At 39.1% G+C, this 18,984-nt stretch overlaps 1 protein-coding gene across 1 annotated transcript; it reads left to right on the top strand.

Annotated features, from left to right (window-relative positions):
* The first annotated feature begins 8,049 nt into the window (after positions 1-8,049).
* Positions 8,050-17,498, top strand: oxtra (oxytocin receptor a). The gene is made up of 2 exons (XM_076110613.1): positions 8,050-8,977; positions 17,245-17,498. The coding sequence occupies exons 1-2, from the start codon at positions 8,050-8,052 to the stop codon at positions 17,496-17,498; spliced, it is 1,182 nt and encodes a 393-aa protein (XP_075966728.1).
* The last annotated feature ends 1,486 nt before the right edge of the window (positions 17,499-18,984 follow it).

Below are 18,984 nucleotides of genomic sequence, written 5' to 3'. Positions count from 1 at the left end.
TAGCTTCACAAGCTTGACTCTAAATCAGAGATGACAATGGTGCGAAATCACCTTTCACCATTTCATATTTGACCAGTCAGACCAGACCGTTTCAATTGATATTAGTTTTCTAACTTTATTTCATCCTATTACTCTGAACATAAGCCTGTAAAAAAAAATATATATATATATATATATATATCTTAATGTAGGGCATGTAAAGGTTTGAATCACTGGCTTCAACATTTGACTAAATTGCGATCTCATATCATATTTTTCATCAATTAATAGAAGCAGTCAAATAAATATGAACTCTCTTTTTATGTAGAAAATGATTTAAAGAATCAGACTACAACAATGTATAATATAAATACTGCCTATTTCCAATACCAGTGTCTGTGTAACACTCCTCAGAACATTAACATTACAAAAACAAAACATAAATAAGGTTTTCACATAGGAACTCTAAGACAGGGCACTTCCTGGATGTTTGTGACATTTTACACTGCATGAATTAGTCCAGTGGCTTGTGGACTTTTCATTACTCATTGATCTTGTGCAAAGCTTTGCCCTCGGTGAAACACAGAGAACAGATGAGAGGAGAGGAACTAGCACGACAGTATGACAGGAAAACACAGTAAAGACTCACACTGAGCTGCAGTGAAACAAGGGCTCATAAGAGAATAAGTGATGTCAAACAACGCAGAGCATAATTCTTTCCAATTTACAAATAGTGTACCAGTGCAGTGTGTAACCATACATACCTATAGTGACAAGGGAACAGGATGTAAAGTTAGGGAATACTATTCTGTGAATTTAAAGAGCGTTTATACTGTATTAAATATTTAACTTCCTGGTACCTATTCTAATATTCCAATATTTTTCATGACACAACAGTGACTGTAAATTGGGAAGAATAGCTCTGTATGCTGCGGGGCATAATCTATTCTGAAGCATTACAGAATATTAGTAGAAAGATTGCAGTTAAGTTGTACATTTGAAAATGTATTTTAAGATCTGTGCCGCATTACATAATCATTTTCAAAAGTTAAACTAATCAGGACACCAAGGCTCACACAGACCACAGCTGACCCTGTAGAATTAGTACTTGGATGTTGAGGTTGTGATGTGGATGTGCGGGTTAAAGATTTCCTTCCGGGCATTGGGGTTTTATGGTATGTAACTTACTATTTGCAAGTATTTCATCAGGTGGCTGTATTATACATTTATAACTTTATTTCATTGTTGTTCAAACAACATCATAGAAATGTTCTTTCTGTAAGAAGAGATGGTCTAAATTTTTGTTAAAGATATGCATGAGCTTGAACATTTTAGATTTGCCATTGGTGGAGGAAGTGGCACGGATCCAACGCTTCACTTAGAAATGCACAAGCACATTCTCAAGACATGAGCATGTCGGGTTTACTGCTTTCTAAGTGGTTTTTGAAATCACTGTGACATTGTGTCTGGTGGCAGAATTAATCTGACATGAATTACAATTGGAATGGGAGCCACAGGCGTGCTGCTGGACAGATATTAAAGTCAGGGAGGCAGTTTTTCAGGTGCATGTAATAGTACCATAGACTCAAAACCCCCAGAGCTCAGGCCCGTGGCAACACACACACACACACACACACACACACACATAACAAACAGTCCAATGGCCAGCAGCTAACGGGTGTATTTGGAGTTAATGGTCCGAGAGGAGCCGAGCTACTGGTATTTCAAAGAGCTCAGATTGTCCTCCCTCACGCGCAGCTGTGGGCCACGTCTGCTTGTCGTGATAAAATTCAAAGTCCAATGAGCGAGTGTCCCTTATCATTCTGCGTCTGAGGTAGAATGATTACTTTAAAAGTAACACTTGGTCCATTTCTAAGGCCTTTTAATGTTGCAAACAGATGATATCAAACTAGTTTTTCAAGTCCTTCAAACAAAAATTAAAGTAGTGTTTCAATCATATATTCACGTAAGATTTGCTCATCAGATAAACCAGGCTATTTGTTTCTGCCATTATGAATCCACAGCAGGTGAATTCTTTGTAAGTCAAATTATTGTCTTAGTTGCTCAAATATGTTGCAAAGGCCGGATTCTTTTTAACAGAACTTCAGCATAAATAAAACATGTAATACCACCGTAGAGCAAATAAGTACTCTGCGGCCAGAGACACAGTGGGGAAAACACTTCAAGTCACAGTGATACAGAGCTGAGATGTGATCCTGTACAGAGCTGGTGCAGACATCCGCATTGATTAAAATGAGAGTGTTCAAGTGAAAGACCTGTCTGATACACTTGTAGTAGTGTATATGGTATGTAGTATATGTAGTACCAATGGTGGGTTGTGTTCATTCAATCAAACCTTACAGCAGTGGTTGTTGCAGACAAACCTGGTGGAGATCTGCACTCTACTGAGTACACGTTTCTAGTTTTCACCTCTTTTCACAGAAGTAACTTTAAAAAATGATCCTGGCAAAACCTGTTTCACAGATACCCAAAAAAATAATGAAGAAACTTTTTTTTCTTCATCTTTTCTTAAGTCACAAACACTGTATGTAGATAATAATTTAGACCGACTTTAAAAATGGATGAATAGATTGTTTTTCTCACTTGCCTCTCAATGTTACATTGTGCTTTTTAATTTAATATTTTAATAAATATTTTTTCAGCTCAGTCTTCTGGTCAAAGATGTATGAACCCGATGAAGCACTTTCACATCTCTTTCCAGTACTTGTTTTGTTTGCTTAGTGCATGCTAGCTGCTTCAGCACACAGATATACGGTACATGCAGTAAAATCTGCAAGCACGTCAGTGCACGATGTGTGAGGCAAGCATGTTTACTGATAGCGTGGCAGGTGCATTTGTGAGGTCAGAATGCTTTAGAGGCGTGAGTCTGGCTCTGCCTCTTGCTCCATACACCAATAAGAGAGCTTAATGTCGCATTGATGTCCTTGGCTTTGGTGCATCTCAACTATTCAACAAACTGCTGCCTCTTAGCCAATATCACATGTCTTTGGATTACCATTTGTTTCAAGGTTCAAAATAGGTTCTGTACATGTTTTTGTCTTTAGTGAACTTTACTTGTTGCACTGGATTGACATTGCACCAAATGCTTGCCCATTTCTGAGGAGGAAAAGTAAAATAAATGTACCATGATATGTGAAACATCTAATGCTTTAGCAAATTGTTGCAGAATATGATGCAGAATAGTCACAAACTGGATAAGTTAAGATTTGACTTGATTATGATACTAGATGAAAAGTCATGGGATCACTTAGTCAGTACTACTTCCTGTAAATGCCATTCAGAGTGGGCAAACCCATTTATAAACAACTTTTCCAGATGCACCACAGTAAGCCTTATCCTGTTATTGTTTTGGAAGCAGATGTCTTAGATCCTGACTTAAAGCCCAAACAGAATCTCAGGAAGCTCCTGTAATGAAGCAGGGCATTCTCTCAGAAGTGACCCCCACCTGAAGATCACGGCATGCAATATTGTTTAACAAGTTTGAAAGTTGCAACTCCATGCTTGAGTGAGATATGTCTCGAGCTGGTGTGATGTATGACTTAATTTCGCTTGTTTACACTCGCTTCAATCTTACAAGCCTCTGAAACATGTGGCTATAATCTCAGAAATCTCCAACACCCTTTCCTCTAGGAGACCAATGGCTCAACGTAGTGCTTTAAGTGACGTTAGCATGCAGAATATATCATGCACCCACTGAGCCAGGAGTGACGGCATCCCTTTGCACCCTACTGTGCATGGTCTACTTTTTACATGCGCCTCATGACACAATATCACCCAGAGGAAAATGGTCGGCTGAGAACCTTAAGTACTGAGTGATTACATAAGCAGCAGGAGCCGAAAGTATTAGCGCGCAGATCCTTTGTATCTTACTTCATCAGGGGCTTGGGCCTGAACCTCGTCTCTAATTAGATCTGTCAACTCAAAGCCCAATATCTGTGGGAATGGCACAGAGAACTGCTGAGCAACTGGAATCCGCCAGGGGTGGGGGGGGGGGGGGGGGGGGGGGGGGGGGGGGGGGGGGTAGATGGGCTGTCCAGGTTTCCATGAAGAAAAGAGAAAACAGGGAAAATGTTAATTTATTATTATAATAGTGCATGTGATCACCAGCAAAGCACAGCAAAGTTGTCAGCGTTTATAAGAAGTGTTTTGCTATTGCTACTGTCCGTGCAATGTCCAAAACTGTTAATTAATTTAACACCTAATATCGTTATCACAGCAGCTGTCCCAGTCCTATATCAGCTGGATGACTGGATAAGCAACAAACATCCGTCAACGCATAATAGCTTTTCCTAAACTGGGACGTATGCCTTGTAGGCATTGGTTGCGACGAAGAGGAAGTTTTCCATCATGTCTTTTGTATTTTAAAGGTGCTAAGTTTGAAATTCAGTGCATAATATGTGTTAGCGCCACACTGCTCTAAATAAAGAAATAAAATAAGAAATTAGAGGTTACATGAAAAACTTTATACAGTGTATACATTACTATACTTATATGGGTAAATTCTGAAAATATTTCCGCAAAAGAAGTAAAGTAGTGCAACTCCAGCAGAGAATACATGGCGGATATATGTATAGCACAATAACAGCAATAGAATATTGTTACAGTGATATCAGTAAAATGATGCAATGTAAAATAGAGTTGTGAGTTGAGGTTACATATCCACCTGAGACCACAAGGCTGTATGATGTTCACTGGAGTCATATTGAATTATGAAATGACATCTCTGCAGACTCAATTTTCCATCTTCTGCCTCATCACTCTGAGCTGGGCCTGACATTATATTAATCCCCTTCAATATTTTTGAAGATTTTCTCAGGCCATGTCTTTAATATCAAACCTAGAGCGTCGTTCTTTTCATTTTTTCCATGTGTAATCTTTCTTACTTTCACTCTATTTCCATGACAGCTTACACTCACCACAAAGAACCCGGACTTCTCTCAGCCTTGTCATCTTAATTTGTTCTCATCATGGAAAAAAGAAGCTCTCTACCATACTCCCCTCTACTTTGGCATTCAAGTCTACTAAGCTTCTACTGCCGCAGCCTTCTGTCCTTTTAATTCATCATCGGAAAACTTCAAGTCAGACCTCATGCTGTGTACCCGTTCACCTGAATTCTCAATGCCTCACATGCGAGTTACATCCATCAGCAGCCCTTTATTTGGACTTTGTAACTTTTTTGATGACCCCATTAATTCGATTTGTAAATCGCACCCTAATCTGACACTATACCCGTGTCCGGTTTCAGAGGCTCCTCCTCCCCAAATGAGAGACTCTGTGATCCCCACAGAGATCAATACTGAGTCTTTAGGTGTTCCTCATCCACTCCTAAAATCACACACTTTTAAGTCTATCGCCAGGAATTTCCCCTTAAAAACAGACAGATTTGTAATGATGGAAATTGGCAAATTGTGTACCAGATTAATCATAAATACCAATATATTCTCTTCAGTTACTGTATGTATTTACCAGTGACTCACCACCTCAGCTTGAATACTTGCTAAACATGCATGGTCACCTAATAATTGTGGACTTTGCGAGTTGATGGAGAACATCACGTATTCCATGAATTAATGTAGCAGCGTACCGTGTATTGTGGGATACTTAGGGCTGCAAAGTAAACATTGCACAGGTTGTGCGCTCCAAAGTCAGACTGTACAGTATTTCTCGGCTACATTAAGGAATCCTTGAAATGGGACAGACCTTGCCAAGTTGTTATGACATTTAGTCTAGGACTGCAGACAATAACATCTCGCATATTGTGTACATCTTCCATCATATACGCACTACACATTAACTTAGGAAGTCCAAACTCCTAAAACAAAGATGACTTGACTTCAGTCTTACCATATAATCAAATGGTCCCAGTGAACCTTCTCTGACAAAGCCCCATTAAAGCTTTGCAGCACTGATTGTCCAAACCAAAACACATCACTTTATTCCACATCTACGACTTCCACAAAATGGACTCATCAATCAAATATGTATTTACCGCTGAGCGGTAGCAATGTTCTGTCTTTCCAATTTTCAGTGCTGACTTTGTTTCATTGATGTGATTGCATTTGTTATTTTGTTGTTATTGTTGTTTTCATGCTATATCCAGATTCATTCCTCACATGCTGGCTCATTTCATTTGGTTCACCAAAAATACAAGTGAGGGAGTGAGGTTACTAAATGTTTTGCATCCAAATTCACATCGTTAGATTTAATGGATCATTATTATTCTTTTTTCTTGTCCGTTTAATTTCTAGTCAGCGCTAAATCTTCAGTTTTTACGTCACTGTTTTTAAATTCCAGTAGATCTGCAATTTTTCCGAAACCCAAAGCCACAAAAAGGGGGAGCAACTCTCTGGCGTGGGTATAGAGAAGGACCAGAGGCCTTTTCCCACAGGGTTGGCAGCTGCTGAGAATTGAAAGAGCTGCACAGTAGCAGACAAATCTCACTTTTCAGTACTTCTGACTGTTTGTATTGGTGTCACTGTGTTTAATAAATCATGTAATCCAGCATTTTCTTGCATTTTCAACAAGATGTGTTAAAAGATCAGTGTTTTCATATTGTTCAAATTCTTGAGTAATTATGGTAAATCATCAATTAAGTACTAATATTAATGATAAATGATAATCACCTTCATTTTAGTCCCCGAAATCCAATGCAGCATGGTAACACACATGGGAAGAAGGAAGAAATATGTGTTCAGGGGGGAATCGCTGGAATGTAGCACGTGGACATTCGAATTTAACAGCGTATGTTTGTTTTTTCCCCATGTCTATAACAGGTAATTGTTACATTGTCACTTTTATTTTTTTTCTTTACAATAACCCGATGACCATCAGTCCAATATATAATAACTATTTTGAACTGAATCCTCGGTACATCATCAAGGTTTCCCCAAAAGCTTAAAGCAACCGAGTCACGTAGTCCACGATGTCTTCTGATATGGACAATAAGAAACACATGTTGACAGCAGAGTGTGAGAACATAACATGTGTGCAGAACAGAAGAAAAGCTTATGGATAAAATATTTGAACTAACAACAAACTCATCCTCCCATTTGCAATCGGTAGATCAGACGGTGTTGCCTTGATGACGTCACACTGTTAAACCCATTCAATTTGAAATCCTGGTTTAGTATAACGGTTAGCAAATCTTCTTAGTCTTTTTTGTTCTCATTTAATGCAATGAAAGAGAAACCATGTTTGCATCAAGCACCTCCCTCACAAAATATTTTCAATAGTGATATTTCCCTGTGACCTTAAATATTTAGCTCTGGGTATTGCCTCTCAGTGGGAGGTTATGAATTAGCATTTGTCTATTAAATAGCTGTTTACTTGTCGAACACTAAGCATTATGTGGGGGTTCATGATCTGAAGAGGGCTGTGGCTCCGAGCTGCAGAGCGTGACTGGGTGGGTACTAATGAATGGCTCACATCGCTCCCTTGTGGCGGTGATGGGTAAGACTGTTTCCTGTTCTCACTGAACCGGGGACAGATATAACAAGGGCTTGAGTGCTGTAGAGCTGGTCATTCCCCTTCTTACCAGTGATGATGTTGGAGCTTTCAATTTCTGCTGCATTTTTTTCTCGCAATATTTACATTTTCGGAGTTTCATTTTGATTTTTAAAGTAGATATAGCCTACAGATTGTTTCTCTCTCGACCGTAACCCTGCTAAATCCTCGGATTCTGGTTTTGGAGAATTTTCCCAGGTGTACTACTCATTTTAGACCATAGTTTTTTTTACTGTTTTGAAAGTCCACATTGTAGATTTCTGCATCTTAACTCTACTTTCTTTGGCGCCAACATTTCGTCACATATTTCATATTACAGGTGGAAATATTTTCAAGCGTCTTCAGTTTTTAGAAAGCTTGGGAGATTGATGTTCAAGAAATCCTTGTTTATCACTTAACACGTTCTGAGCCTCGTCATAGCTCACCCTTCGTCTTGACACCTGTGAGGACACAAGGAAGACTTTTTTCACATAAGACCCTGTGACTGTTTCAGCGATTGCATGATTGCACAAACCTGACGCATCTGCAGAGGACACGACTGCGGCAATGGAGAGTATTTCAAATGAAAGTGACTTTTGGCAATTTAACGAATCCTGGCGGAACTCAAGTGTCGTTAACGGCACAGGTTGGTTGAATCAGACAAACCCTCTTAAGCGGAATGAAGAAGTGGCGAAGGTGGAGGTGGCCGTTCTCGCACTGGTGCTGTTTCTGGCGCTGACGGGGAACCTGTGCGTCCTGCTGGCCATCCACACCACCAAGCACAGTCAGTCTCGCATGTATTACTTCATGAAGCACCTGAGCATCGCCGATCTAGTTGTGGCGATATTTCAAGTTCTCCCTCAACTTATCTGGGACATTACATTTCGGTTCTATGGACCAGACATTTTGTGCAGGTTGGTGAAATACCTACAGATCGTCGGAATGTTCGCCTCCACGTACATGTTAGTATTGATGTCTGTAGACAGGTGTTTGGCAATTTGTCAGCCTCTTCGTTCGTTGCACAGGAGAAAAGACCGTTTCTATGTCATATGTTCCTGGGTCCTGAGCCTGATCTTCAGCATCCCGCAGATGTTCATTTTCTCCCTGATCGAGGTTGGCTCGGCCGGATCAAGAGTGTATGACTGCTGGGGCGACTTCGTGAAGCCTTGGGGAGCCAAAGCTTACATCACATGGATCAGTCTCACTATATATATCATTCCAGTGGCGACACTGAGCATTTGCTACGGGTTGATAAGCTTCAAAATATGGCAAAACTTTAAACTGAAAACTAGGCGCGAGCAGTGTATAAGCCTGACGCCCAAAACCTCCAAATGCAACACACTGGCCCGCGTGAGCAGCGTTAAGCTCATCTCCAAGGCGAAGATAACTACAGTGAAAATGACTTTTGTGATCGTCGTGGCTTATATCGTCTGCTGGACCCCCTTTTTCTCTGTTCAGATGTGGTCTGCGTGGGATCCAGCAGCGCCCCGTGAGGGTAGGTTGCATTTTAAAGTTGAATATTGTACCGAGTACGATTGAAACACTTACAAACCCATAATTTTCCATTATTTTGCACATTTGTCGTATGTTGCCACGTGGAAATGAATGGATATTTGATTGTCGCATCCCTCCAGCTGTGCGCATCAGTGCTCTTTACGCACGAGGATGCCATGGTTTGCTTATCAAGTTGGAGCAAACTAAGACAACAAAAACACCTGTTTAAGATTAATTTACTGTGTTTTACTCATTGAGGTGGGTCTGGCACAGGGGCTATGGCTGACTCAGAGCTGGGTCCTGTTGTTTGGGTAAATGTAACGCTGCCCGAGTGCGGTAGGCTACGGATGACGGAGTTTAGTGACTGGGCTGAAGCTCTGACCGATCACTGACTATTTCAAAAGTCTGTTAAAATCACAAGTGCTTGTACTTGCTTAAACGACCGTGTATGTGACATTTCACTATTACTGACATTTATCAATTTCAATGGAAAAAATAAATAATATTAAAATAATAATCGGTCTTACTCACAAAGAGTTAGGCCTACTTGTTAATCTAATGTTCTGATGCAGTTTGTTTACATCAGGAATGCAGGAAAACAGACCGATATTTAGTTTTTCTAATATGTCAAATGCTTAGATGATCTATAATGGTAAGTTCGGTGTGTGGTCATATGGCCTTTAAAGTGCAAATTCTGTACACAGAATTTTCCTCTGACATCACGCTGCAGAGACCGACTGACGGCTAATCATTAATCAAATTAGTGTGCGCCAACACGCGCCAAGCAGCTTTTATTTGCGCCTGTAGGGCACGTTGAAGTGCGTAGTTGACATTTAGCCACAATAGGACAATAAGCAGCCATCTAATGTATATGGTCCCTCTATCCATCGATCTGCTTTATAATGGCCACACCCATATAACAACAGAACGTTTAATATGCCAACTCAACTTCACATTTGTACTGTGCCTCTGTGTTCCTTCCATGATTTAATTACATTAGATAGAGTAAGTGAAAAGCACAATTCAAGTAGCATTGTAGAAAGTAAATATGTGTTTGATATGAAAGGGGCTTTAATTAGTCTATGTGATTTAAGGGCATTTGTGAACTGGAAAAGTGAAGAGTAAATTGAATTAGAGCTATTAATATGAAGACTGGAGAATAATATGTCTGCATTTCCTCAAAGACGATACAAATGTAGTTTTCCAAGCGTTTTCCATCCCTTATAACTTTACTGCTTTAGTATTTCCTCACACAAAAAGAAAGAAGAGCAACATCTTCTGCAAAAACAGGCTCAAATTAAATAAACACAGCTAAAATAAGACACTGCAGAGTGCAAACATACGTCGGTGTTTCAGTCCTTGGTTTCCCTCGGCTGACTGATTGTGCGTCACTGTCATTCTCCTCAAGCTGCATTTTTCACACAAGCTATTTACACTTTGGAGTTAAACAGTTACTGTCATCCTGTTCTTCAACACTGAGGATGTATATTTGGCTCTGATGCTGCGCCTCACAGTTATATTCCAAGTTACAGTTGCCAGAAAAAGAGTAACAAAAGGGCTCGAGCCTGTGAATGAAAAATAGAGTGATTAATTCATTTTCTGTTGCAGAGCATTGCTCAGTACAGGGAGGAGGCTGATGGCTGTCCTCCACGTGAACAGTGCCCAGAAAGGCCAGAGTTGGCAGTGACACGTGACAGTGTTTGTGTACAAAAGATAGGCTGGAGTGTCACCTGTGTGTGTGCAGATAAAGTGTCCATTAGAGTGAGCAAAGTGAGCCAAGATCCCACAGCTTAGATAGAAAGGCTTACTATGGAAAGAACCTATACATTGCAAACATGTGTTTCAGACACTCATGATTTAAACAAACCAGTTTCAGAAAACACTGGATTATTAAGTATAATTTTGTGGTTGTAGTTAATGTTGTCAATTTGGAAGAGACACCAGGTTGTAATAATGCGTTTTAAATTTTGAGTTGTGGTGCGAATGAATCAGGGTCTGTACCTTTAAAACAGTTTGTGTTGTAGTAAAAAAAAAAATAGCAGCCAGTAAGGAACATACTGAACAAACGCAATATTCATTATTAATGGGAAATCATTGCCTATGAGGTAGCCTGCTGATTTATAGCAAATATTTAGTTAGCAGCTAATCTCAAACAAAGATTGTGATATTACATAATTCATTCCATATAATCACCTCTTTTATTCTACTATGTATCCATTACATGTTGTATGAAACTTGAGTAAAACAAAACATTGTGAGAGGACTAAAGTCAAGGTTGTTTTTCCATGGTGCAGAAAAAAAGTGCATTGTTTCAAAAATCACATTGGAAAATAAAAAATCTATTAAAGACATATTTTCAATTTTCACCGTCAAACAAGTTGACATTTCAACAAAAGAGAAGGATTACTACTTAAAGTTCGCTGTCTGGTTTTGAAGGGCCACTCTCAGTAGAAACAGGAAGTACAAGTAGCATGCAGACTCCCACTGTTTCTCCACCCTGGTGCCCCATTACCAAAGTAATTATGTCTTCTTCAGTAAATGATTCGGTAATTCCATGAGACAATCAAAAGATAATGCATCGTTTTTTCCAAGTTCATATAGTTTGACATTTTGGAAAATATGGTTATTGGCTTTTCGGTCAAGATTTAGATGAGAATGTATATATGAGTGTTTTGCATCTCTCTTATTAATGTGCTTACACAGAAATAAAAATGGCATCATGTGTTCCACCTCATTTGCTCTCCACAGTGACTGTTTACCTTCATGCAACCAAACCGTTCAAACACGATAGGTCCACACTATGAGGACTACCAATAGAAACAAGAACGCTTCCGATGCTGAGATGAAACGAAACACAACGAGATGAAACGAGATGGGTGTTGCACAAGCCAATGTAAACCCTATACTATAAAGTGCTCTTTGACCATGTGAAATTATTTAAACTGATCTGCACTTTGATGTCTTGTAATAACCTTGGAATTATAATCTTTTTAAAAACTATTTGAGATAGCTATAGAATCATGCTCACTTGCATTGGGCGCAAACCTGCCTCTACAGTGTAATAAGTCCCTCAGTGGTGCATTAATAGTATAGAATAGAAGTAGAGAATAATCTTATTCAGATATCAGTTTGTCAGAAAGGCTGTTTAATAAAATCCCAAAATTGAGAAGGAAGTGGAAGAGAGGCCAGGTAGGAGGGGCTTTTGTTTTCTCTTTGAATCAAATGGAAACATTTAAGTTATGGCCTCAGATGTTCAGACACTAGCTGTAAAAATATTGCAGTCTTTTAAAAATATCGGCAATAACATAAATCTCTATTGTCTGTGTCTGTAATAAGGTTGGTCTGCCTTGGAAAATTGATTGGTTTACCAAAACAGTTTGCATGCATTTTCTTGTGATTGTTCTAGTTTGAGGTACGTAAACCCTAAATGAGAAAAATGCAAATAAGTATAGGTGGTCAAGTATGTGTGTTTCTGCCATTCAACATTTTAACTTTTATTTTCTGTGTTCTGAAAACACACATCGTTCTGAATGTGTTTTCACTTGGTGGACACTACAGCCTTCCCTGCAGATTCAACTTTTAGCAATGTTATAGATGTTATAAAGCAGGTTGGCCTGGATGAACATCAAAATGTATTCACGTTGTTGTTGTTGTTGAGCAACAATTACAATGGAATTTATGCATATCTGTGATTCTGTTCAGGGTGCATGTTTCCCATCTGTTTCCCGTCTCAATTCAAGGAGGCGGGTCTGACATTATCAGGTTCGGCCAAAAGTGATGTTGCTATTGTTTTCCACATCATCCACTGTTGCTTCCATCCACACCACTGCAAGAACATCAGGAGAATGCATTTGCTGATTACAATTATAGGCTCAACACACGCAGAAATGCTGTCGCTTTAGAGGTGCTGGCAGGCATATTTTTGAAGTTTGTAGCGAGCAAGGCTTGCCGTTTCCCACTGCTGTTTGAGCGTCATGCAGCACAGCTGTGAGTGCTTATTGATGCTGCCTTTTTTCTTTAACCATGACCTAAATCTCTTGCAAACTTTAGCTAAGCAGTTTTAGTTAACCAAACCAATGAGATGGCAGAATATAAGAGTAATGTTTAGTTTATTTTTGAAACCACTGATAAACAGCTTTTTTCACCTTTTAACCTTTTGTTGTTTAAAAGTAGAGAAACTTGTAATCTGATAGAAAATATATAAATATATAAAATAGCAGATTCTTGAAAAACGAGTCCAGTATAGACCCAACACACAACATACATTTCATTGTTCATCATCTGATATATTGAATTTTTTTCTGTTCTTCAAATTGCAACTAATGAACCTGCAAGCGCTGCAAGGTGACACTGCAATAAAATGGGCTAAAAATATTTGTAATGATGGTAACTTAGGAAAATATAAAAGTTACGTCCAGTCAGAAAGAGTAATATAATGTTACAGTCATGGGATATTACTTATGTTACCTCTTACACACGTTAAACCCGGTCACTAAAAATCTCAACCTGCACAGCAGGACATGTAAAAAATGCTATCACTATAATATCAGTCTACAAGTTAACTCCGTTACCAATTTCGGCGACACCCAAAGTATTTCTGTGTCTCCATTTCAGAGTAACTGTGGTCTGTAATTAGTGTCCGTTTGAATAAAGTGCCTTTTAACGTCACCTTAACACTATAGCCTTGTTCGTGAAACAGTCCGTCGCCTAATTTGAATTACTGACTCGTTTTAATTAGTAATATGTGGGATGTTGGCTAATGGAAAAAATAGCTAACTAGCTAAAGTTAGTTGATAATTATTACAACACGTGCAAGTTGGCTGGCTAGCTGACTGGACAAAAATGTTTGCAACGTTGGACTTATTGGATTTGACAATCAATGTCTCAATAATGGTGTGACACGATATCAACTGCACTCATAAAACATGTGCATACACTGATAACGGGAAGATGAGAACAGATGTAACTTTAGCCGTTACAATCACGTTACAATCCAGGCTGCAGGTTGCTCTGAGTTAAGATGGCCGACAGCAGTCCGGTGTCACTTCCGCTTCTGAACGATTCCATTTCCCGAAATGTATATATAAACCAATATTATACATTTTAACGAATTGAATCTTGCTTGTTTCACAGTGTGCCATTTACAAACCATATTCATATGTTTTAACTGATTCAATTTAATTGTTTTCAAAATTAACAGATTCGTTCTGATTTTAAGGAATTTGAATAAATATATTTTTAAAAATTCAATCAAATTAAATAGATGAAAATACTTGATAATAAACTATGCCTTGATTTTGAGTGTAGGAGCAAGGACAACAAAGCTGAACAGATAAAGGTTAAAAAAATAGACAGGACTGTTATGTACACAAGTAGAAATAGTGTTAATATAAATATCATGTAAATAAGAAGCACAAATGACCAACAATATAATATGAAATAACACACCTATATAAGCCAAGCATTCTGTAAGTTGTAAACAATACAAATAGTGCAAATAAATTACTACTGAATGTATTTACATAGGCTGGATAATTATGTAAATGTATGTATGGTCAAGTGTTCATTTTAAAAGTTTATATAGCTCTGAGGTTACCGATTCCTCGCATCATATTTACTGTACAGATGTGGGAATGGTATCAATCTTCTTTACTAACTCTCATCAAAAAAGCCATACGCATATTTCCCTAAAATTGTAAACTATTCCTTTATCCAAAATAGGACCAGTGGTGTAGCACACCCACTGTGTAAGAATGTCCTCATTGAACCAATTAGTGTAAGTTTTAAAGCATGAACAAAGAGCCATTGCTTGATTTACCGTAAAGGACCCTGTAGTGTTCACTTATAGGAAGTTTACCCTTTTTTTGCACGCCATTAGGCTTATCAATATGATTTTTTGAAACGTCAATGACGCCTTCCTCTTAGCTTTGTGACATCAGTGGCATCTGTGATTTCATATTAAAGAGCCAAACAGATTTCATTATGTAAAGGACAGAAACATTTTAAGGTCAAACCCTGATTCCAAAGAATCTGTGAACACAAACATCTCCTCCTGCTGAGCCTGGTGACCTCGGATGCTGATTCACACTCTGTGTGTTATCGATTAGCATTAAGTACTTGATGGACACAAAGCCTAGTGTTCAATCTCCAAGTGTTACTTTTCAGTGTCTATACATGGAGTGAGAAAAGGAAGGCATTGTCATACGTACAGAAAGCCCTCTCAAATACAATGAAAAAGAGATTACTGTAAAGCTTGTTTACCTTCAGGGAACAAGTATCAGCACTACGTGTTCTCGTTAATGACTTGCTGAAGAGTCTTTCGGGGCATCAGCTCTGACAGTCAGACAGATGTACCACCCATGGGGATGATCATTCAGATACTGCCTTTGCATTCGATGTGTGATTCTTCCTTCTAAAGACACCGTGAGCTAATTCAGTTAATTAAGACCTTTGCCCGATAGTTCCCCTTATTATTCAAATTACATCCAGGCTCTGCTCTCATCTGTCCTGCTAAGATTGCTTGATAACTACCAGTTGGTCTTTTGCAGCGTCTCCAAAGAAGCGTATATTCCTCCATCCATGCCAGCAGCATTATAGTCTATATAGAGCAGGTTGATGCATGGCTCACTATGTTTCTTGTACAATCGTGTAATAGCCAGTAAATTAACACGCTTCGTGGTTGCAGAGTTTGTAGAATGTTTTAGAAATTGTCATTTTATTGTTTGGTTTAAAATATAGTTTCTACATTTTTCTGCCATTTTCATTTGTATACATTTGAAAGATTACAACGCAGCGCTTACCCAAAGGTAGATTATAAAGCATATGACACGATAGTAAAAGGGTAATTGAATGATCTGCACTCATTTGAACTCGAGTTTTAGTCTCAAGAATCGTTAAAAGCTGATGATCAATTCTTGTTAGTCATGCGTGTGACTTTCTTGCCCTTACAGAGATCATTTACGCTGAGCAATTTAGTTCGAGCTCAGGGACTGTCATTAGAGACAACTTGAGAATAGCAGGAGCACAGACCGATTAGCAATCAGTAGGAAGAGGTTAACTAAGCGAAACAAGCCAATTACATGAATTCAAACCTCATTTGCCAAATGTCAGTTGGATAGTAGAGTTGACGAGCAAAAATGTCATCCACCGTGTCACAGTAGGTTGCCTATAACCCCGATGATGTGTGAGGAACATTTCTGCCTCTCCCATTTTGACCTTGAAAATGCTTTTGCAGGAATTTGCTTTGTTTTAGAATATCAGGGCTTTAAACAGGTTTATTTCTATCCCTAGAGCTACAAGTATTATGAAACACTTTCCTCCCCCGATCTCTGATTTGAAAGACTGAGAATCCCTCCAGCTATAATCAGTATATTTAGTTATAACTTACAATTTCACTGATTCTACATTGGCAGGGTTAGGTTAGGTAAGGAGCGTGGCCCTCCTAAGAGGGCCACGAGGGGCACTGGCACAAGGGGGCAAGGGTTAGGGTTAGGGTTAGATATCAGCATGCTGAACTGACGTCAGCATGCTGATATTTAGCAAGTAATGTTGCATGTTAACCATCATACTTCAGAAAGGAGTCGGCACACTGAGAGTCAGTTCCCTGTATCTGTGTCGTGGGTTTCGTCACTGCCCCGCCCCTTTAGCAAGTTAACGGCAGCTCCTGAGGCCTATCGATTATGACCGATTCTTTCATCGGGTAGCTTGTATTGCGTCCTTTTTGTTAAAGACCATATTTGCTTTAGAGTATGCTAACATTTGCTAATTACATCTAAACACAAAGCTGAGGCTGATGGTAAAATTAGCTATCATTACTCATTTTTCACATTTTTGGTCATAAACCAAAGTACTGGACAATTTGAAGTTATGAATTACCAAAATTGCCACAATTCATCCTTATGGCGGGCATGCATTTCCAAATTTTGAAGCCATCGCTCAAAAGCTGTCGTGATATTTCGCTCAACCTCATGGCTGTGCTAGATGGAAAGTCAGGTAATCGCCAAAGTTATTGAGGTTCATTCTTTGGAGTGCATGGATATCTCTTCCAAAATGTATGGCAATCCATTTAATATTTTGAGCTATTGCAGTATGGACTATAGTGGTATACCGACCGATCATCCAACATTACCATCACTACAGCCACGTCTCGATCATGGATAAACGTTGTAAATCATCACAAGTAAAACAAAATGTGTGTGTGTACAACTGGTGACTTATGATAAGAACAACAGCACAGTAACTTTCCTCTCTCTCTCTCATCTCCTGCAGCTATGCCCTTCATCATCTCCATGCTGCTGGCCAGCCTCAACAGCTGCTGTAACCCCTGGATCTACATGTGCTTCGCTGGGCATCTGTTCCAGGATCTTAGGCAGAGCTTTCTGTGCTGTTCCGCTCGCTATCTCAAGTCATCCCAGTGCAGCTGTGAGCGCGACTTTGACTCCAGTCACAAGAGCAACTCCTCAACCTTTGCCATTAAAAGCACCAGCAGTCAGAGGAGCATCACGCAGACTTCCACCACATAAGCACCCGTCCTCCCTCGCCTTCTCTTTCTCGAGCTGCCCACCCTGCCTTTCACCAATGCAGTCGCCCATAAAATATACAGCAGTTCAACTCCTTCAGTTACCTCTCGCCCGGGGGCTTGCTGTTCAAGCTCTGAAGGGGAAAAAACAACAAAAATCTTAATTATTGTTTGCTTTACAGTACCTTACAGTGTCACATGGATATGGAATTGTTAACTAGAAAGATGTACAGAATATAATTAAATGTGTGATATTTTATTCTTGAAGATGGACCAAGCTGAGCAATCACCTGAATCTTTTTGTTTTTTACATTATTCTTGTTTGAGATGTACATTATATATATTTACATATTTGCAGTGCATGGAAAGTCAAGAAAAGCTAATATTTTTTAAACACTTTCAACCGTGGCTAACTTCATTACTGATTCAGTTGTTGTCACCAGCAAAGCTTGTGGATCCTGTTTGTCCGTGTTATGATGAAATTGCTCACCGGTTATATAGTGTGTACCATATTGTTCGCATTCTTAAATTTGCGATGAATTGCATATATGTAAACTGTTGAGATAGTGTTAGATGTGAGATGTCATGGCTGTTCCTGGTAAAGATTTTTTTAAATGCTTGAAAATAAAAATAAAGAGCAAAAGCAGCACAAATGCACTGACGGCCCTATTATTTACAGCTAGCTGATGCTCATTAGAGCTCCTATTGCCTCCCGAAAGCCTTGGCAAGGTTGCTGGGAAAGTTCCAGAGGGATGTTTGTCTGCGGTAAATCAATAACGTCACTGAGTTCCTGCAAAATTCTGGCAGCACATTGACACTTTGAACTTCCTGTTCAGCCTCGGCCCAAAAATGCATTATTGGGTTGAGATGTGGAGACTGTGCAGACCACTGGAGTAACCTAAAGTTACTCATGTTTCTGAAGATATCTCGGGGCAACAATTGTTGCATGATATGGTGCAATATCCCACAGGAAGGGACAATGTAGGTAAACTGTGCCCATAGCATTCTTTGTAGCAAAGCCAATTAAGTCGGAGGCTGTTTTTAAGTCAGTTGTGTTTACGTTCTTTGTAAAAGATTCAAGCATAAGATCCATCTTATATGAACCTTTGTTATTATAATTACAGCAAATCAATTTTCATTGTTATCCCGATATCTTATCTCTCTCCCATCTTGCACTATGTATGTAATAATGGGTATATGTAATATAAAACACCACGAGCCTCAACTATTACTAGAGAACTATCGTTACAAGCTTCATACGGGTCAGTTACACTGCACAGGCGTTGCTATAATTGTATTACTGTGTGGATGGCAGGATTAGATTATGAACCAAAATTATCAGAATTTTAAAGTAATATTTATATTTAGGGGGAGTTAACTTCCCTTATAGCCTTGATACAGTGATCTTGTGTAAGATCAATATGCATCAGTGTCAAATATTATATTTGGAGAAATGATGTAGAATATAGAATATGTAGAGTATAAATCTT

Source organism: Anarhichas minor, unplaced genomic scaffold, assembly GCF_050575085.1.
Source record: "Anarhichas minor isolate MPS153535 unplaced genomic scaffold, ASM5057508v1 ptg000043l, whole genome shotgun sequence".
Classification (NCBI taxonomy): Eukaryota; Metazoa; Chordata; class Actinopteri; order Perciformes; family Anarhichadidae; genus Anarhichas; species Anarhichas minor.
Note: the sequence above shows the minus strand (reverse complement) of the source record. Positions and strands in the feature narration are given on the sequence as shown.